Below are 22,444 nucleotides of genomic sequence, written 5' to 3'. Positions count from 1 at the left end.
TTGAGAGAGACAGAGACAGAGTGTGAGTGGGGGAGGGACAGAGAGGGAGTGAAACACAGACTGGAGCAGGCTCCAGGCTCTGAGTGTCAGCACAGAACTTGACTCAGGGCTTGCACTCATGAACTGCAATATCATGACCTGAGCCAAAGTTGGATGCTTAACTGACTGAGCCACCCAAGCACCCTGAAAAGTTTGTCTGAAAAGTCAGACCCTGAAAAGTCTTTCAAGTTGTATAGTAAAAAGCATCAGAGGCAAACTGCTGAAGTTTCTTTTTGCACATATTCTGTAAATGTTAGGATAACTTATAAGTGGGGGAAACAATGTAGGTTACACTATCACCACTTTTTACACTTGTGATATTTTTTTTAGGTTTTGGTTCCCTTGTGTTGATTCATACTCTGAATTATGTACCTGGAAATTAGAATTTACGGTAGATGCCGCAATGGTGGCTGTTTCCAATGGAGATTTGGTGGAGACAGTATATACCCATGACATGAGAAAGAAGACTTTCCATTATATGCTTACCATTCCAACAGCTGCGTCAAATATCTCTTTGGCCATTGGACCTTTTGAAATACTTGTAGATCCATATATGCATGAGGTGAGTCATAGCGTCTTGCTCCTTTCTCTCTTCCTAGCCTTTCACTCCTGATAAAAGGAAAGATAGTAATGAAATGCTAAGTTTTTCCTAACTGTTCTTTCAACTTTCCAGAATATCATTAGACAGGAAAGAATTCCTTATCTGATATATTTAATGATGTGAATTCTTAAATGAAGTCCTTTCAGAATGTTATATTAAAGTTTCAGGGTTTTTTTTTCCAACAAAGAGCTTAATATTCCAAAAGAGCTTCAAGTTTACCTTGATTAGAGTATGTGGGTTGATTTCCGAAACTGATTTGTATTAATGTCATCTTTTTGTTTGGTGTATGTTCATGAATATTATAATCCCATCTCTGGAATCTGAAACACTGCAATTTCAAATTAAAGAACAAAATTTGTTTTCACTTCAACATATACAGAGGAAAGAAGAAAAGGCTGAAACAGAGTTTAGAGTTCTAGTCCACATAGGAAGGCTTCTTGCAGTTTTCTTCCGTATCTTGCCACAAATGATATACTAATTGGTAGACCCGTTAGTGCTTTTAGGCCTCCCCAAGCATGAGACTTCTGGAGTTTAGAAAGTGATGCATTGGTGATGACCCTCTCTCTTTCTGTATGTGTTTGAAGTAATATTTGAATGACTGTCTCTTTCTTCTTAGTCCCATACATTTTCCAGTATAAAGCTTATATTGTGGCCAAGCATATCTCAATATTCTTTGTTATATGAGCAAAAATTGAGGGCAGTTAGGTTTAGACTGTCAGTAAGCTCCTCAGTCTGTTCTTATATTTGCTTTCCTGAAATTCACAAGATTTATAAAATCACTCCTGGAAAATATTCAGGGTAGTTTATGAATGATTTTGCTTTTGCTGGCTTGACATTGATTCTTAAAAGTATATTCACTGATAAGATTGGCAGTGAATTTTATTATCTTTGGTAAGTGATCAACTGTAAAGTCAACATTTTAGTACCTACTTTGTATTTTGGAAGGATTTTTTTTCTCCACTCCAAGCTATTGGATGAGAGAAAGGTAAATGATAGTTAAGAAATATTTTTCTAGAATACTTAACGAGACCATGACTTAGTCTTTCTCTATCTCAAATAAATAGTTTTTGCTGCATTATCAGATTTGCTATCATGTAAGTCTTTTTAATAGTGAATCTTTTTCTGATGAATAGTATTTTGGTTTTTGTTTGTATACCAAGAGAAGTGCTCTTTATGATGTAGTTTGGGCCCTTGACCATTAATCATACATAGATGCTCAATACTCATGTATGTTAGTGTCTACTTATCTGTTCTAATGCTGTTAGAGAAGTAATTTTTATCATACATTAAAAACTTTCCTTGCTTCCACAATCTTACAACAGTCAGAATTCGTTAGGGCTGCTTGGGTGACTCATTCACTTAAGTGTCGAGTTAGGCTCAGGTCATGATCTCACAGTTTGTGAGTTAAGCCCTGTGTTGGGCTCTGCACTGACAGCGCAGAACCTGTTTGGAATTCTCTCTCTGCCCCTCCCCACGTGCATTCTTTCTCTCTCTCAGAATAAATAAATACATGTTTTAAAAAAAAAAGAAGAAGAAGGAAGGGCACCTGGTGGCTCAGTCACTTTAGCGACCGACTTTGGCTCAGGTCATGATCTCGCAGTTCGTGGGTTTGAGTCCTGCATCGGGCCCTGTGCTGAAAGTTTGGAGCCTGGAGCTGCTTCAGATTCTGTGTCTCCTTTCTCTGCCCTTCCCCAGCTGGCACTCTATCTCTGTCTCTCTGAAACATAAATGTTAAAAATTTTTTTGTTTTTAAATAATAATAAAAATAAGAACTCTTTAGTATGACTTTCAGGATCTTCTAGAATTTGGCCCTAATTTTCCTTTCTAGCTTTTTTCCCATTACTTTCTTATTGGTTTGTTATATTTATTGTAGTTCTATAGATTTTTCTGACCATACCGTATTTCTGTCTTTGACTTTGAGATGTCTACTTTACTCTTCATTCCTATCAGACTTTTGTCCAATCCAAAAAAATTAGCTCAGATTTAATCTCCGGCATGAAACTTTACTAAGTCATTCTAGTCAGCATGATCTCTGTTATTGTTGATGCCATTTTTTTGGTCACAGAATCATAATATGGGATGAGATGTTATATGATATTCAGGTGGCCGTATCCAAGGTGGGATGTCACATAGTAAGGAAATCAGAATTACTATTTCCATTGCTAGTATTTCTTATCTCTTAAGTACCAGTAAGCTTCCCTGTGGCTTTCAATATGCGGTTGAGATATTAGGGGGACTTCTGGAATTGTTCTTTATATGTAATGAAGGTAGTATGATTAATATTTACTATTAATTATTAAAATAGTACTATGATAAATGCATTATTCACTAGGTTAGATATTTATGAGTCAAAGGTAGATTTGCAATAAGCCTTGAAAGTTTAAATCTTTCTTGTTTTGTATGGTTATGCAGATGAAATTTTAATTTGGAACCAAAGTTGTATTTTCTTTGAATATAAGCATTTCACAGACTTATAATCCATCATGAGTTTAATTTTCAAGTACAGTGAATATTTTATAAACAGTAAAAGTAACCACTAATTTCACGCTAGCATTTTCTCTCATTGCCTTGAATTTGTTAAAAAGATTTATATAAATGAAATTTCCCTTATAATTGAGACATTTAGGAAATTTAATATACTAAAGTTAAACTTTTCATTGAATGATCGATCTTCCCTGCTTTTTATTTTCAGGTTACTCATTTTTGTTTACCTCAACTTCTTCCATTGCTTAAACATACTACATCATATCTTCATGAAGTTTTTGAATTTTATGAAGAAATTCTTACATGTCGATACCCATATTCCTGTTTTAAGACAGTATTCATTGATGAGGCTTATGTTGAAGTGGCTGCTTATGCTTCCATGAGTATTTTTAGGTTAGTATTCCTTAAGATTTGAAATGTCCAAATGAGGGTAATGATGTGAAGAAGGGCTACCCTGTTGATAGATCAACTTTAAGATATGTTTCAAACTTTTAAATATGGTTGGTTTTGTAGAAAATTTAATGTTTTTAAAATTCAGAATGTAGACAAGCATGCAAAGGAAAATTTCAAAATAACTCAAAAGATTTCTATTATTTTCATCCAGATATAGCTAATAGTAATATTTCATAGATATTTTTGTCTCTTTTGCTTATGCATTAAAAAAAATCATACAAGGTATGTCATGGTTTTCTAATGGGGTTATTTTTCCTAGCATCATTTAATAATTTACTGATGTCAGAAATTTCTTTGCTAACTAAAAAAAAGAGAAAACTTCATTTTCTTCTTATACCTGCCTTAATTTTTTCCCTTCTTTCTTTCTTTTTTCCTTTTTTTGGGAAGGTTCCAGATTATAAATATTAAGTTTTAGATTCAATCATTTTACCTTTTCTGGGCCTTACTTTTCTCATCTGTAAAATGGCAATAATACAACTGGCCCTGTATTCTCTGTGTGTTAGAAAGATCTTATAAGTAAGTGTATTCGAAAGTAAACAATGGAGCACAAAAAATTAATAGGGGTGCCTGCCTGGCTCAGTCGGTGGAGCATGCAGCTCTTGATCTTGACATTGTGAGTTTAACCACCCTGTTGGGTGTAGAGCTTACTTAAAAAAATTAAGTTATTACTGGGAAAAGGTTTTTGAAATTACTCAGTTTCTGATGAACATATCCATTTCTGGCTAATGATAATTTCCCTTTCTCCCAGAAAATGATACTTATGTCACAGAAATCAATAGAAAACAATGCAGTCCTTGCTTTAGGCAAAAGTTTGTTAAGATTATAGATTTCAGCTAAATTTTGAAAAGATGTGAGAGCTTTTGGAAGAATATTGCTTGTTTTTTTTTTTTATGTCTAACTTGAATTTCCTTATTTTAAAAGTGTGATTATTTTATTTTTGACTGAATACATTGTTTCTTTCTTGGTTATAATTCTGTCTCATCTTTTAAATTCCAGCACAAATCTGTTACACAGTGCCATGATCATAGATGAGACACCTTTAACTAGAAGGTGTTTAGCTCAGTCCTTGGCCCAACAGTTTTTTGGATGTTTCATATCCAGAATGTCTTGGTGAGTAATTTCATAGTTTAACAAATACTGAGAAAAAGAATTGGGAAATTTTGTCTTTGTTTTATTTTCTTTATATATATATTTAGAAAAAATTATTAATGTAAATTTCATCTTATATTTTTGCCTGTCAATTCAATTTAGTTCTACAATTTTTAAAGGAATTTGGTAGCAATAATTTCTTTGTTAACTGAATGAGTACTGTAGAAAAAAGGCCTTGAATGTACAGAAACTATTGTTAGAACTCTAATGTCCATGTTCAGTGTAATTGGTTATGTTAAAGATCATGTATAAGGCAAAATAACAGTCCTCTACAGTAGTGATAAGAATTTTCCTGTTAGTGTTTAACAGGATTTTCCTGTTAGTGTTTAACTTTGTCCTAATACACTTAAACAGAGTAAGAGATAAGAACACTTTTTCTTTTTGATTAACTTGAGGTGAATTTGAAGATATACATGAAACTCCCATCAGATTATAATTAACTTTTGTGATCATTCTCAGCTATACGTAGCACATGAGTATCGGTTGGTTTCTTTTTCTTTCTTGTTGGCAGGGAAAGGGCAGAGGGCAATAAGACCTCTTGATTTGTAAAATTACATAGTTTCAATGAAGAATAGTGCCTTGAACATGGTAGGCAAAATATTTGATTAAATGAATGAATGAGTGGATATGAATGTGTATGAATGAATAGATGGATGGATGGTATTAATTGCCTTTCCTCTTGAGAAACCAAGGAATAAATTAAGTAATTAAACTTTAGATCTTGGAATCCCACTAACAATTTTGCATGGTGTTGCAAATGTGGACTTTAAGAGTTGAGCAGTACAGTCCTGGCTTTGGGCAAGTATTTCCTTGGAGGTAAAAGTATTGGCCAAGGAGGAAACAGTGCACAGACATAGGCACATTCCTTGAAATAAGACTGTAAAGCAGTCTCCAAATTAAAGGTGAAGCCAAATGTGAGGAATGTATAATGAATGGATAAGTAGAACTCAGTGGGAGGAAGTAGTTAAACCAAGTATCTTGTTAGTAAATTTTTCTTTTCATTTTTATTATTATTTTAAGAATGCATAAAAATACACACTATAGCTTGTTCTGTTATTTGGTCTTATCTGAAAATTTCTTATGATTAAAAGAATATATTTTGACTTTCTGCTTAGGTCTGATGAATGGGTACTGAAGGGAATTTCTGGCTATATTTATGGACTTTGGATGAAAAAAACTTTTGGTGTTAATGAATACCGCCACTGGATTAAAGAGGTAAAAAAAAAAAAAAAAGCCAGATCCATTACCCATTTAGAAGTCAACAAGACATGTTAAGGTTCTTCTGATTTACAAGTCATTTGTCCTTTACTTTTAATAACTGTAAAATATTGTCATTGGAAAGTGCCTGATTTTTCCCAGCAAAATGAAAATTACTGTACTGAGAAAGACTAATGGTGTATTTTATCTAGTTCCATTGCCAGTGTTGACTTCTAAAGAATTTTTTGCTAAGCAGGAGAGTATTTAAGCTCCTTCAACATCAGATTAGTCATTAGAAAAATCCAAGCTCCTCATTGTAGTCATTTGTAAAATATAACTGGGCTTTCTAAATTTGTTTAAACGTAGAGTCCACGTTCTGGAGTCAGACTGCTTTTCAGTCTGCCTCATACCTTTACAAGCTTTGTGACTGGTTAATCTAAGTCTCATCTTTATAAGGGGAGTAGATGGGAATTGTGAGACGTCATCACACATGTAATGTATATGGTGCCATGTAGATAGTAAGTGCTTATTATATGCTGGCTGATCTTTCAATGCATTTATGTTCTCTGTCATTGACACATCTTTTTCCCATTATTTAAAGAGTTGGCTGAAAAGAAAAAAATCACCTGTATTTTGCCTATCCCATTCTGTTCATATGTATATACATTTTACTCATTTTGTGCTTAGCTTCTTCCTTCTCAAGTGGAAAAAAATTCATCCCTTAATGCCTTTATGAAATAGACCCGTCCATCTTTCCCTTTTGTCATTTTATGTATCTTCATCATCCACATCTAAACTCAAGTAAGCCAAAAGGTAATTGCAAAGGATTTCAAGTATCTGGAACTATGAAAGAATTGATACATCTAAAGTGGAAGAGTCCATTCTTCCTTTCAAAACCTATTAATAAAGAAAAAAAAATAACATAGCATTTATAGTGTTTCAGGAACTATTATAAATATTTTATATATTAGCTATATTAACCTTCCTAACTACCACATTTGACAGATGTGGAAGCAGAGGCACAGAGAGGTTAAATTATTTGGCCACAGTTACATAGCTAGTGAGTAGTAGAGGTAGTAGAGCCAGGATTCATACCTGGCTTTTAAGCACTTCGCTATGATTTTTACCACTTCCGTAATACTGCTTATATATTATTTAAACTAGTCCTGAGTTTGTAACTGTTCTGTTGCCTTTTTGTCACTTAAACTATTTTTTTCGTTTTGATCTGTGTCATATTAGAGAAGATGCACATTTTAAAATGATAGATACCTGACATAAATTTTATTTCCATTTCTTTTTACTTGCCTAAATCCTCTACCAGAAACAAAATACAGAGAAGAAACAAATGAACTTGGAACACAGGTCAGAGAATTTGGGAAGAGCCATTAGGAAAAAAAATGCCAGGCTCCCAGCCAGTCCTGAAGTCACAGAGTAGAGAAGGTTTTTTGGCTCTATTATTGAGCCAGCTATGTAGTCTGCTTTGTTTATAAAAACATAAACTATTTTACAAATCCATTTAATTTATTTTAAGAAATTTACATTTTGATTCTAGGAAATGAGAAATCATAGTTCAGTTCTAAAATTTGATATGTAAAAACATTTTCACTGACTCCTATTTTTATGTTTTTTAGGAGCTAGACAAAATAGTGGCATATGAATTAAAAACTGGTGGAGTTCTACTACATCCCATATTTGGTGGAGGAAAAGAGAAGGATAAGTATGTTTGTTGTTCAGAGGTGATATTATAAACCTTCTGTTATGGGTTCAGTCTTTTACAGTTACTTGGGATGTGCACTGAGGCCCACACAGGCCAAAATAATATCATGTAATAATATTGAAGTCACAAACTCTGATAATACTCCCATTACTCCTTTCCTTACTTGACTATTTTTACTGATATGGTGGCTGCACATGGATTTAAACATTAAAGAAAGACTCTTAAAGAATATAAGACTTCTTTTTTCTATGTTAATTTCCTAATGCTACTGTATCGTATTGTTCTCAGAAAAGTTTGAAAATAATGGAAACAAGTATTTTGCTTATAGACCACAGATTATTTTCTTTTAAGTCTGAGTAGTTAATTCCAACATCTAGACATCCAGCTTATTTATCTGAATGGTCATCTGCCTGGACACTTAAGTACTTTTGTTTTTTCCCTGCTTCCCTTTTACTTCCCTCCCTCTCAACCCTCCTTCCCTTCTTTCTCTCCCTTTCTGTTTCTGTTATATAACAAGTCCCTATAAAGAAGACAGCCACTCACAGCAACATAATGGTACTAGCAGGCAGTCTTGTTTGTTCTAGTGATTCCCTAAGAGAATATGGATTGAATTGGATAGGGAAATTTTTTTGTATTTTCATGAACCATTAGATGAAATTTTATGTTTTCCTTAATTATGAACATAGGCAACAGACAATGCTGTGACTGTCAACAGTAGAAATCATTTAAAAAAAAAAAAAACAGTAGAAATCATACATCTTTTCCTATCACATTATAATTGTTAGCAGATATTTTGAAATGCTCTGCACTGATCATCACCACCTCAAAATTCCAATAATAGACCACTGCTAGATCTTGTTATTTAATGCATTAATAAACTAGCACATATATATTGGTTTATAATAATGTTTTAATATTTTTATAACTATTTCATTATAATTGGTTTTCTTTGTAATTTTATATTTTATTTTGTGCATATGAAAGCAGTTTCTCAAAAGGGATTAATCATAGGATTAACCAGAATACCCATGTCTAAAACCACCATAAAGATTATGAAACTGTATAGCCAGTAGCCTTTTCTTTGTTGTAGCATGGTCACCAAGACAAGATTAAGCATAGACGTTTGGTTAGATAAACTTGGATTTTTATCATTATTTTTATGATCATATACCTTTCTGTATATGTGTTTTAATATGTAAAATGACAGTGATAGTCCATCCATCTTAACCAGGTTGGCTGTGAGGTAAAGTTTCATAAATGTTAGTTTCTTTCACTTTCTTCTCCTGACTCACTGCTATATGGCAGTTTCCCAGCATGTAATTAGAGCATTACCATTGTGTATAAGTATTATTTACACAAAATGCTTTTGCTTGGGTTCTGCCCATTTACTTAGCTCTTGTGTGTTTACTTTTTAAAGGCGAAAAGTCTGGAAGCAATATACCTCCCTCCTACCCATTATTCTTCTTGGAGATAATCATGACTATAAATTTGGTATATTACTTCCAGACTTGTGTGTGTGTATGTGTGTGTCTTTATGTATGTATGGCATTACAAAATATAGTTTGATCATATATATATTACTGAGTAAATATCAAATAGACAAATATTTCAAATTTCAGTGTCATGTTTATAAGGAAGTATAATGAGTACTCTGACACGTTGATTGTGAAAGTGCAATTTGGTACAATGATTTTGAAGGGTAATTTGTTGGTACCAATCAAATTTTTTAACTAAGTTTTAGATTCAGTACTTGTACTTCTAGCTATGTTGTCACATAGAAAGTCTACTTTCTAGGGCACCTGGGTGGCTCAGTTGGTTAAGCATCTGACTTCGGCTCAGGTCATGATCTCACACTTTGTGAGTTTGAGTCCTGCATCAGGTAAGCTCAAGCCCCACTTCGGGTGAGCCCTCCTCTCTCCCCCCACCCCCATCACTTGTGCGTACTCTCTCTCAGATAAAAGAACTTCTACTTTCTACATTTGCCATACAAAAATACTTGTACATGTGTAAAAAGATATTCATTACAGCATTATTTAAAATAGTGGAAAATTTTAAACGTCTTTAAATGCCATAAATTTTTTTCACTATACTGTACCTTTTATTTTTATTTTTATTTATTTTGAGAGAGACAGAATGAGCACGCACAGGGGAGGGGTGGAGAGGGGCACTGTCAGTGTGGAGCTGGGTGCAGGGTTCAAGCCCATAAACCATTAGTTCATGCCCTGAGCCAAAACTGAGAGTTGGATGCTTAACCAGTGAGCCACTCATGTGCCCTTAGAGTGTATCTTTCTTTTAATTTACTGATGATCTCTAATCATTTCAAAATGTAAAATTTTTACATAGTCGGTCTTTGTCAAGATTTTATATTTTTTTAGGAAGATTTTTCCCACCCTAGATTATGACAAGAATTTTTTTTTCTTATTCTAATACTTCTATAATTGTTTTTGATATGTAATCCATCTTGAATGTTTTGTGTGTGTGTGTGTGTGTGTGTGTGTGTGTGTGTATGGCTTAACCTTGGGACATTAGAATTACATGGATTATAATGATGAATTTGGAGAGCATTGAAATATTTACACTATTGTGTTTTCCAATCTAGGAGCTTCGCATGTGTTTTAATTCAGATTTTCCTTTATGTTTTTTCATGAAACTTCATAATTTTCTTCCAGTTAAGTTTATTTTTAGAAGTTTCCCAGTTGTGTGCTCTCATGCTACAAAAATTACTGAGTCATTCCCATGAAGTTTTTGATTTATTATCTTGATGTGATCATGACATTTATTGTATATTTAATATTAAAATTTGTTATATTAAGTAAATCTGTTTGTTTTTAGTCCAGCCTCTCATCTACACTTTTCAATAAAGCATCCACATACGCTTTCCTGGGAATACTACACTATGTTTCAGTGTAAAGCTCACCTTGTGATGAGATTGATTGAAAATAGGATTAGTATGGAATTCATGCTACAAGTAAGTGTTAAAGTTAAGGACTTAACTGTAAAGAAAGATGTGTTCTATATGTGATAATCTGAATACTATTCTGTAGAATAGGAATCAGGGCATCTGGGGTTATAGCAGATGTACTGATTAGCTGTCTGCTTACTAAGTAATCTATGCTTTTTGTTTGAGTTTCCTCAGATGTAGAATGAGTACCAATATTTTACCCACTTAGTACTGAATTATTGTGGTTATAAAATTGGAATGTGAGGATGGAGGTAAAAATCTATTTATGCATATGATTTTGTTTTCAGCATTATTTAAAATATTAAGGATGAAGGGTGCCTGGGTGGCTCAGTCAGTTAAGAGTTGGACTCTTTTCTTTTTTTTAAGTTTATCTATTTATTTTGAGAGAGACAGCATCAGTGGGGAAGGGGCAGAGAAAGAGGGTGAGAGAGAATTCCAAGCAGGTTCCCCACTGCCAGCAAGAGCCTGGTGTGAGATCATGACCTGAGCTGAAACCAAGAGTTGGATGCATCTTGACTCTTGATCTCAGCTCAGGTCTTGATCTCAGGGCTGTGAGTACAAGCCCTGCATTGGGCTGTGCATTGGGCTCTGTGCTGGGCATTAAGCCTATGAGATGGTTGGATGGATGGATGGATGGATGTTAGATAGATAGGTACATAAATTACATAAAATACATAAATACATACAAATGTATGTATGTACATATTTATATACATATCTTATGTATGTATATATGTACATACATAAAATACATAAATAATGATGAAGTGCCATTTAGAATGTTTTCAAGAGAAAAAGCAAAGTTATGTCTAAAAGATGTTCATTTTGGCTATTGTTAAATTCTGCCATATATTTTAAGCAAGTTTTGGTGTAAATGGTTGAGATATACTGGTTGAAGTAGTAGAAACTAGTTGTATTATAAATGTTCAGCAATTTTTTTTCCATTGATAACATTCTTACAGGCAAGTGAAAAATAACTTTTTAGTAATTTTTTAAATAAGCATTTTACCTTTGCCTTAAAATTAAGTTTCTTTAATCTTATATCCTTCACCTTGCCTGTAGAGTTGAGAAATATTAAATGAGAGGTGGTCTATAAAGAAGCTTTGTAGAGTTATAAAAATCCTAATGAGTATTCTCAGTTTGCTAAATATAATGTTTAGTTTCTTTGTAAAGCTCATGGTATAATAAATTATAGGTAGTACCTATTACTGTTACTATAATCCTGAAAAACAGTATTCAGCGTTTGGCCAGGACCTCATTAAAATTGAGTTATTAGTTTAGAGAAAGAATAGTTTTGTGGTCTTGCTGTTTAAATCTTTGGCGCTTTTATTGCTAATAGTCTTTAATTAGAACACACCTATGTTGTAGTAAGATATGAAATTTCTGTCTTCTGTAATTGACTATAGTAAAGTCATAATGCAGAGTGGGTATAGTACAGAATTGAAAGCAATAGGTATTATGTTATACAGACTTACTAACCGACACTTTCATCCTTTTAGGTTTTCAATAAGCTGTTAAGTTTGGCTAGTACTGCTTCATCGCAGAAGTTCCAGTCACATATGTGGAGTCAGATGTTGGTTTCCACATCTGGGTTTTTGAAATCCATCTCAAATGTCTCTGGCAAAGACATCCAGCCTTTAATAAAACAGTGGGTGTATCCTTTTCAGTAGCAGTTCAGCAAGGAGGGGAAAGGAATAATAAGGTTATGTGTGTCAAGGGAAGGAGGAAGAGAGATTTGGGAGAGCAAAGGAGAACTATTTGAGTTTCTAAATTGTAGCGGAAATAACCAGAAAGAGTAAATCATTTCTGCTGAGGTGTTTGTTAATTACCGATACACACACACACACACGCTTGTAAAATTTGGCATATTTTGAAATACATGTGTGTGAGTGTAGCAATAGACTTGATGGTGGGGGAGGTGAATACTCCACCAGACAGGCCTGAAGGATTACTTGTAAGATGCAATGGTTTGGTTGCTTTTAGATGTGGTTAGAGCTTGGCACAACTTGAGTGGTATCTGGGAACTTTCAGTTTTTACATTTTTTCATATCAAAGCACTATTATATTAATAACCCCAGTAGAGTGGCTTTGCTTCTTTCAAATCACAAACTTGTTAATGTTTCAGAAATGTTGTTTAAATCTGGAGAAACATTTTTCACAAAAATTTTGAATACTTTGCCACCTGGTTTACAGTGAAGTGTGCTCCCAAGCTTTGAACTGGTAAGAATGCATTTGAAAATTATTACCTACCGTAACAAGTCTTTCATTTTGTTTAGTACATATTCATTTCAATGTGCAAAAATACTTACCATAACAAGTCATTCATTTCGTCTAGTACATGTTCATTTCAATATACAAAAATTCCTTTACAATTCTGCAGAGACCAGAGTGGAGTGGTAAAATTTTATGGAAGTTTTGCATTTAATAGAAAACGAAATGTCTTAGAATTGGAAATAAAACAAGATTATACATCTCCTGGAACTCAGAAATATGTGGTAAGATTTTTACCAAAGTGACCTGCATTAATTTCTTCCCAGTTTCAGTATAGGATGGATGGGAAGCTGCTTAGAAGTTTCATAATGAGATTTTGTTTGCAAAGATTGAAATTGAGAAAATACTAAGTATCAGTGAAGAGGTTACAGATGAAGATTTCAAGAAACAGCTTATCCCTATGTTCCCCTCCTTTGGCACCAGCTACCGTTTTGTGTCTCCAGATACACGTCTTGTCTAGTATTATCTTATATCATGATAAAAATACCTGTACATGTAAGAATAACGTACTGATATTATTCTAGTATTATCTTTGAGCAGTGTGTTTTCTTTTCTAAGGGACCACTTAAAGTGACAGTGCAGGAATTAGATGGATCCTTCAATCATACATTGCAAATTGAAGAAAACAGCCTTAAACATGATATACCCTGTCATTCCAAAAGCAGAAGGTAGGCATTGAATCATAACCATAAACTGAAGTTAATGATTAAACTAGAAGTCTCACAGATTAAAATGCCAAAATAGAAATCCCAATATATACCTAAGTTTTGAAGAAGAGAACATGTTATCTGGTATCTTTTTTCCTCCCATTCAAGTTAGTATTACCAAACATTTTTTACTTGCTTTCTGCTTTTGTTTGTTTGTTTTTAAGTTCATTTATTTTGAGAGATAGCGGGAGGAGCAGAGAGAGGGAGAGAAAGAGAATCCCAAGCAGGCTCCACACTGTCAGTGAAGAGTCAGATGCAGGGCTCGAACCCACAGACTGTGAGATCATGAACTAAGTTGAAATCAAGAGCCAGATACCCAGAATCAAGAGCTGGACGCTTAACCAACTAAGCCACCTAGATGCCCCTTGTTTGCTTTTTCTTCTTGACAACATTTTTATCCTTAGATGATAATTCTTTTTATCCTTAAAATTAATTAATTTAAAAATTTAAGAATCCTTATTTTGTAGGGACAGAGGGAAGTAGAAGTTTGATGTTTTGGAGCCAGGAAAAATTCAAGGCAAATTGCTTAGGTTTATTCTTTCTTTCTTTCTTTTTTCTGTTTTTAGAGCGCCAGAGAGTGTGAGCAGGGGGGAGGGGCAGAGGGAGAAAGACAGAATCTTAAGCAGGCTCCACCCTTGGCACTGAGCCCCACACAGGGTTCGATCCTACAGCCTTGGGTCATCACCTGAGTTTAAATCAAGAGTCGGATGCTCAGCTGACTGAGCCACCCAAGCACCCCACTTAGGTTTATTCTTATTAGTCTCTTGGATTAATATCTATAGTAAGTATTGGCAAAATGATTATTAAATAAGGAAAGAGCTCAATACATGTCACAAAAAACCACTGCATTTTCTTTACTGTGTCTTTCTCCCTTTTCTCTATGTCACCTTGCTCTTACACAACATTTTTTTAAAAATTTTACTTATTTAAGTAATGTCTGTACCCAATATGGGGCTCAAACTCATGACCCCAAGATCAAGGAAGAGTCATATGCTCCTCTGACGGAGCCATCCAGACTCCCCTTTATTTATTTAAGTAATCTTACATCCAACATGGGGCTTGGACTCATAACCCTGAGATCCAGAGTCACGTGCTCTTCCAACTGAACCAGCGAGGCATCCTTTACAGAACATTCTTGATGTCTTAAAAACACACATTGTCAATTTACTTAAAAAAAAATGTTCAGCCATTCATCTTTTATTTAATACATTTTTTTCTTTACCATTCTTTTTTAACTCAGCCATCAGCATGTATTTTGAATAGTGAAAGATGGGAATATTTTTGTGCTTTGCTGAAGGAATGTATAGTAATCTCAGAACATTAGGAATAGAAGTCTTACACTCATGACTACATTCAGGTCATCTCAGACAGATGAGAATGTCAGTTGATTCTGAAATCTCCCTGGAACCATTTTTTCTTTGTGGAAATTCTTTCTAGGTTCAGACCGAAATTCCCCTTTCCTTTTGTCCTATCTACCTTGGAAATTGGGAAGATCTGATTGCTACCCTTTTCGTAACATTTCCTTAGGTTTTTTTCTCTGTAGTAACAGTATGTCTTTTGGGCGTTCTTTGGTATGTGGAACACAGGAAGACTCTTATCTGTTCATTTGTTTTCACCCACGTTTTTAGTGTATATCCAGTAGATTTTGTGATTCAAGAAACAAGGTCCATCTATGTGCCACCTATGAGAGACTCATTTTAGACCTAAAGACACTTGTAGATGGAAACTGAGGGGATGGAGAACCATCTCTCATGCTAACAGATATGAAAAGAAAGCCCAAGTAGCCAGACTTCTATCACACAAACTAAATTTCTTTTCTTTTTTTTTTTTTTTACAAATAGTTTATTGTCAAATTAGTTTCCACATAACACTCAGTGCTCATCCCCACACACAAACCAAATTTTAAAACAAAGACTATAACAAGAGATGAAGAAGGGCATTATGTCATAATTAAGGGGTCTATCCATCAAGAATATCTAACACTTACAAACATATGCCCCCAACTTGGTAGAACCGAAATACATAAATCAATTAATAACAAACATAAACTCATTGAAAATAATACAATAATATTAGAGGACTTTAAGGGGTTTCTTTGTTGATAGATCTATTTTTCCTCTGTAAAACAGCTTACCAGTAGTCAGAGAAAGACAGATATCATATGACTTCACTCATATGAGGACTTTAAGATACAAAGCATGAGCATAAGGGAAGGGGAGCAAAAATAATATAAAAACAGGGAGGGAGACCAAACATAAGAGACTCTTAAATATGGAGAACAGTCAGGGTTACTGGAGGGGTTGTGGGAGGGGGGATGGGGTAAATGGGTGAGGGCATTAAGGAATCTACTCCTGAAATTATTGTTGCACTATATGCTGACTAACTTGGATGTAAATTAAAATGAATGAATGAATGAAGAGCTTACCAGTTCTTGGAGATACACACACACAGACACACACACACACACACACTTTAACCTGACCTTTAGTTATACATTTTTGCTTTTGTTAAACTTTGATCAGGAAGATATTTCAGTATCATTAACTTCATTCCCTTCAGCTTCAAAATTCTGTGGACTATTTTGTGTGTTTAAATTCCTTTACACTCACTATCCTTTATTCCTCAAGGTAACATCTTACAATGTTGCCTATAGTTTGAAATTTGAACTTCAGCTGTTCTTTATCTCCTTTTAAAATTGGAAATGTCTGTTTGTAAATTTACTTTTCCCTAAATGTAGGAATAAGAAGAAAAAAATTCCACTGATGAATGGAGAAGAAGTTGACATGGATCTTTCTGCAATGGAGTAAGTTACTTGAGTTTAGGGATATATTTTGCGCATTCTCATTTATCTTGTTACGCACATCTAAAGGTATATAAATGTGTTGAAATTAGTGCTTTCAAAACTTGTGAAAGGCCATAGAAACCTGTTTAAAACCAATCTCACATGAAATCGTCATTAACCAAAGAGTGAGAAGTAAGTTTCACATGGCCCAGGGGAAACTAAGAGGAACTACAGGATGGGGTAGGCGGTTTCCTTGTTCTCCTGGTGCCCAGTAGAGCCATGTTTCTCAAATTCTCCTGTGCATGTCAGTCACTTGGGGATCTTCTTACAATGTAGTTTCTGATCTAGTACTTCACTAGTGGGTCCTTATAGTTGGCATTTCTAGTGAGCTGTTGGGTGATACAGATTCTTTTTAGAAGGCTTCAGGGCACTTTGAGGTCCCCGTGTTTTCAAAATACAATTTCAATACTGCTGTTCTAAATTTTATGTAATGTTTATTGATTGACAGTGTTTCATTTTTAAACGTAATGTAGCTCAAATTTCATTTTGTTTACCCATTTTGTGCCCATGTATTTTTTATAAAATATCTGTAATTATTTACTAACTTGGTTGCCAAATACTATTCCTGTTTATATACGATTTATGTTCTTTTTTATATCAAGTACCTTGCCTAGAGTAAGCACCCACTGGTATTTGATGAATTAAAGCAGTATTTCGAGTGCTGTTCTTTTTTTATTTAAAAATTTTTTTAATGTTTATTTTATTTTTGTGTGAGAGAGAGATAGAGCACGAGCTGAGCAGGAGCAGAGAGAAAGGGAGACACAGAAACTGAAGCAGGCTCCAGGCTCTGAGCTGTCAGCACAGAGCCCGACTCGGGGCTTGAACTCACAAATGGTGAGATCATGACCTGAGTTGAAGTCGGATGCTTAACTGACTGAGCGACACAGGTGCCCCTCAGGTGCTGTTCTTTTGATAAAATTGTTGGTGTAGACTGGAATTTTAAAACTATGCTTGTTACTTTGAGAAGTATCGGAGGATAAATTCATGATACGCCTTTGATCTATGATTTCAGAACATGCTGTTTGAAAAAGATGATCATGAATCTAACGTTTAGAAAAACAGTGTTAAGAATCAATTAAACAAGTTAATTTTGTTAAATAAATTCGTTTCTTTGTTGCAGATTGATTTCTAAGAAAAGGTGGCATTTACAGCCACAGTCAATTAGGCTACAGGCAGTGAAATGAAGAAATTTGATCTTTTTTATTTTACATCACATAATCACAAAATTAGTATTTTGTTTACATCAAAATCCCCAAATTAGTATTTTCAGATGGAACATCTTTGTGGCAGCTATTTTCTTATCCTTGAGGATCTTTTAAGCAAGATTGATAAAGATTAGCCGTTGTGAGAAATTTGAAATACATTAAACATAATGAAAATGTTGTCAGTGTGATTTAAAAAAATGAATACAGTAAAACGTCAGGCAGTCTTGAATATTACATGTATAGAAGAGAATCTGTTTAACAAAACTTTGATTTTACTTTATAAATCTATAAAATTGAAAAAAATTAAAAATTGTATATTCTTTTAGTGCTGATTCCCCTTTGCTGTGGATAAGGATAGACCCAGATATGTCCGTGCTGAGGAAAGTTGAGTTTGAGCAAGCTGATTTTATGTGGCAGTATCAGCTCCGCTATGAAAGAGACGTTGTTGCACAGCAGGAGTCTATTCTGGCCTTGGAAAAGTTCCCCACGCCAGCGTCTCGCCTCGCTCTCACTGACATTCTCGAACAAGAGCAGTGTTTCTACCGAGTAAGAATGTCAGCGTGCTTCTGCCTTGCAAAGGTGAGATGACCTATAGTAGAAAGAAAACAAGAGGACTGCTGCATATTAAAAAGAAATAAAACTGAAAATAAATTAAAATTTACCATAGTCTTTAATTTTACTTGGTAGCAATTCCCTTGAAAGCTTTTTGCCTGATGTGTTTTATAAGACTGATGTGAAAGAAACATGTTTTGACCTGAACATAGATAATGCATTGAAAGTTTATAATTCCCAAACTGAAAGTCAGATTTTAAAACCAAGGAGAATTTTTCACCATTTTATTGAATTGCCAACCATATTGTTATAGCAAAGACTGTATTTGGCAACAAATTCCTTAGTGTGAGTGCTGTTTTACGTGATTGTACAGGAAGTCAGTTCATCTTCACTATCCCACAGTGGTGACTGTTTCAGATTGGCATGGGCTTAGTAGTCAATATTAGCAATATATAATTTAGAATGATAGGTTCTATAGTTTCATGCACTAGAAAAGTTATTAAAACTAAATATTTTTCTTTAGATGCAAAAAAACTAAAGATAGAACAAATGAAAACCAGAAAAACGCAGACAAAAATTTGGCCAGAAATACTGGGTTCCAGGTATTTAAAAAACATATTGATAATAGGTTCATTCCCACTTAGTGACTCTTCTTCCTTCCTCAGTGCTGAATCCATTTGTCCAAATCTTGTCCATTTGTCCAAGATTATAAATAGTTTAGATTCATTTTATTTTTAATGAGAATTATTGGGTAGTTGCATTCCTACATTCTACTCAGATATGTGAGGACAAACATGATATTCTTTGATATAATTTCATTAAAGATCTTTGTGATGCTTGCGTGCTAAATTCTTAGCAGATCCATGAAGTTATAGAGTATTATTTAAAGTTAATTATAAATCCGTTCTTTTCAGACATGACTTATATACACTAAAAGTTTCAACAGCAAGATATGGTGTTTGGAAAGCAGTCTTGCAGATGTTAAATGTTATCACTGTACTTGGCTTGTTTTTCAATTAGGCTAGATTTTAAAAGCTTATTTAAAATCCTTGGTGATGTTTCTATACGATAGATTTAAAATGTTAGAATTGTATTTGCCTAAATGGATAAAGACAACTTATTCAGAATAGAAGCCATCTACAGACATATTTTCTTATAACGTAAAAGAATGCTCCAACTTACAAATTGTAGGAGGTAATTATAAGTGTATGTAAGAATTTTAGGGGGAGGTGAGTTGTTTTTTTGGAAATGGTAATAAAAGGCTAAAATGTATTAAATTTCTGAAGATTGAAATTGTTTAAAACTATTCCAATTGAATTAATAAATTTTAAAAAAGCTGTTTTATTTAAAAATGTTTTCAGTGGTGATGGAAATCACTTTGTTTTCTAATTATTTGCAGATTGCAAATTCAATGGTAAGCACATGGACAGGACCACCAGCCATGAAGTCACTTTTTACTAGAATGTTTTGTTGTAAAACTTGTCCAAACATTGTGAAAACAAACAACTTTATGAGCTTTCAAAGCTATTTTCTACAGAAGGTACAGTTTACTTTCTTACGATTGTTTTATGCCACTATCTGTATATCTCAGTTTAACTTGGGAACTATTTAAATAACAGGTGTGTTTACTTTTTTATGAAAGGTTTTGCCTTTGTTCTTTTGTTTGTTTCTTCTAAAATGTTCCCCAAATTTAATTGATTGTTCATGGAATTTATGAGCTGTGTGTAAGTAACTCTCTATCCACATTTATACTAAAGTATAAATGGATAATTTGACTTTTTGGTTGGTTACATGGCAGACCGAGGTATGGGTAAGGCCTTCTGATAGCCTTCCTTCTAGAATGTGGACAGCCCATCTGAGACAGACCAGTACAGTACCCATCTCTGCTTTCAGTCCTAGCTCTGCTCTCAGTTTTCATGACGACAAGTTTCTTAACCCTTTGAGTCTCAGTTTACTCAGTTGTAAAATTTTTCTTTTTTAGAATTAAGTAGATCAAGTATGTAAAGCGTTTTATACTATATCACATAGTAAATTTTTTATAAATGGTAATATAGAAAGTCAGAGCAGTGTGATGGTATCACTGTTTTAGGAAGGGATTTTGGAATGGAATGGTTGTCAGCATTTGGGCAATTCGCAAATCATTAATAATGAAGGCAGAAGTGAGATTAAGTACATCAGACTAGACTAGAAGAAGGAATAAGGTTGAAATAGCAAAAACTAAAGAAGCCTATTTAATGATTTTGGTGTTGAAGAATATGAGAAAGACAGGTTGAAGATAAAGCAGTGCTGAGAAAGGGACATTTTGGATTTGTTTTCTATAAAGGAAGAAGAAACTTGAGGCATGTTTGGCACAGAAAGGAATCTTTGGAAAGGGAGAAATGAAATATTTAAGTGGGAGCAAGTCAGTATAAAAAAGAGAAGGTGCAGCATAAATTCTGAAGATACTAGTAGAGGGTGGGACATCGTTGGGAGTTAATTTTAGAAAAGATAAGAACATTCCTTTTTCTGAGGCAGGTGGAAAACAAACAAAGTAAGTGAAATGGTAGATGTCGAGGGGGATGTTAGGTAAGGTGAGATTTTGTATGACAGAGGCAAAAGTAAACGATTACCCAGCAATCTTGAGACACCTACTGAGAGTAGAAGTCATGATATAATTACAGTGAATTTCATCAGCAGAACAGATTGAGGATGAGCCAGGTTTAGGGAAAGCCATTATTGGTGTAATCAAAGAAGTCTGTGATGTCCTGTTATTTTACACAACTGAACATTCTGTACTACTTGTCGCTCAGCTCTCTGTTGCCATTTCACAAATTCATGGTATGGCAACAGGTTATTTCTGTGTCTTCCCAATATGTTTTCTTCATTATGTGCCCTTCATTGTGCATCTGTATACCTTAGGTTGGAGTTTCATATTGGGAGTGTGTCCCGTCAGTGAGGGGGATGAGACCAGTTAAGAAATTTTGGTTTGTTTGTTTTTTAAAAAAAGCAGTAGGCAATATCAGAATGCAGCACATTTAATTAGGGAAGATATAAGAGTTTTTTGGATTTTATTTTTTAGTTAGTATGCGTGACATTTATGTGTGTATAGATTGGGATGTAAATATATTTCTTACTGTGGGTTGCCATCCAAAAAGTTGGGAAATGAATGCGTTCAGAACAGTTTATCTTTCACATAATACTTTGAGTGCCAGAAAAGAGAGAGAAAAGATTACTCTCTAAATCAAACTGGAGTCCCAAAAGGCTAGAATAGGCATAGGAAAGGTATTTCTTGGAAAAGAGTCTTTCCCTCAGTTGTTCTTACAGCATTAACAGTGTCTTGTTGCACTGTTGTAACACTGACTATCCTGTTGCTTCTGGGCCTTCACGCAAGCAAAGGAGCCACCCTCTGATTTGTCCCTGTTTGGAGGATTTCATTGTCTTGAATCCAGTGGGAGCAGAGTCCACATCTCCCTGCATACTGAGGACTCTGATGACTGTTCATCTGTGGCTCCATCTTGAGTTTAAATAGTTTGTTTTACTGGTAAAGGTTACTACTGTGCGAGTCAGGTTTTCACTTCTTCAGAAAAGTTGCCACCAAAAATTTGGAAAGGGGGAACTTTAGATAATTTACTATTTTTCTTTAGGTTTAGAGTGAGGTGGTACTGCAGAATCAGTGTCTCTCAGACTACTGATTGAATTCTACTGTCTGCCACAGGCGTCCCACTGCTGTGTCCTTTAATCTTAAAAATGGTCGTGAGGAAAGGAAGCTCTTAAGTCAGCAGGTAGCTAAAATTATCCATCTTGGTAGTAGAGTAGGAGTTCAGTAGTAGTCTCTCTGGTGTTAAAACCCATTCCTTTTCCACTGGATTCATACAATTTATATTACATACACTTTAACAAATGAAGACAAAGGGGCACAGGCTATAGAGTGCCCTTGGTTTGCTTCTCAGCTCTTTTATTACAGTGTACACGTTCTCAGTGGAAGGGGGTGGGAATTAGGGAGGTTAGGTTAGGCTCTATCCAGATACCTGTGTCAGTCTCATATTTCAGTGAATTGTAGTAATGAAAGAGTTAGGTTATGTGCTTTAAAAAGTTTGTTTTTGTTTTGTAGACTATGCCAGTTGCAATGGCTTTATTGAGAGATGTTCACAACCTTTGTCCCAAAGAAGTCTTAACATTCATTTTAGACTTAATCAAGTATAATGACAACAGGAAAAATAAGGTAAGATACTTTAATGAATTTTGTAAAACCTACCTAGTTATATTTTATTTTTAAGGAAATATTT

General features: G+C 34.4%; 1 protein-coding gene across 2 annotated transcripts in view; it reads left to right on the top strand.

Annotated features, from left to right (window-relative positions):
• The first annotated feature begins 373 nt into the window (after window positions 1-373).
• LOC144243780 (transcription initiation factor TFIID subunit 2) overlaps window positions 374-22,444 on the top strand; it is a 63,006-nt gene continuing 40,935 nt past the window's right edge. For both annotated transcript variants that reach the window (XM_077778927.1, XM_077778926.1), the window contains exons 1-13: window positions 374-601; window positions 3,333-3,517; window positions 4,574-4,687; window positions 5,842-5,941; window positions 7,555-7,640; window positions 10,473-10,608; window positions 12,102-12,256; window positions 12,983-13,097; window positions 13,432-13,541; window positions 16,318-16,383; window positions 17,954-18,206; window positions 19,579-19,719; window positions 22,270-22,380. In XM_077778927.1, the coding sequence (XP_077635053.1) occupies window positions 443-601; window positions 3,333-3,517; window positions 4,574-4,687; window positions 5,842-5,941; window positions 7,555-7,640; window positions 10,473-10,608; window positions 12,102-12,256; window positions 12,983-13,097; window positions 13,432-13,541; window positions 16,318-16,383; window positions 17,954-18,206; window positions 19,579-19,719; window positions 22,270-22,380 (1,731 nt within the window). In that variant the 5' untranslated portion in view covers window positions 374-442. The remainder of the gene's footprint in view (window positions 602-3,332; window positions 3,518-4,573; window positions 4,688-5,841; window positions 5,942-7,554; window positions 7,641-10,472; window positions 10,609-12,101; window positions 12,257-12,982; window positions 13,098-13,431; window positions 13,542-16,317; window positions 16,384-17,953; window positions 18,207-19,578; window positions 19,720-22,269; window positions 22,381-22,444) is intronic.

Source organism: Crocuta crocuta, unplaced genomic scaffold, assembly GCF_008692635.1.
Source record: "Crocuta crocuta isolate KB4526 unplaced genomic scaffold, BGI_CrCroc_1.0 scaffold448, whole genome shotgun sequence".
Taxonomy (NCBI): Eukaryota; Metazoa; Chordata; class Mammalia; order Carnivora; family Hyaenidae; genus Crocuta; species Crocuta crocuta.
Note: the sequence above shows the minus strand (reverse complement) of the source record. Positions and strands in the feature narration are given on the sequence as shown.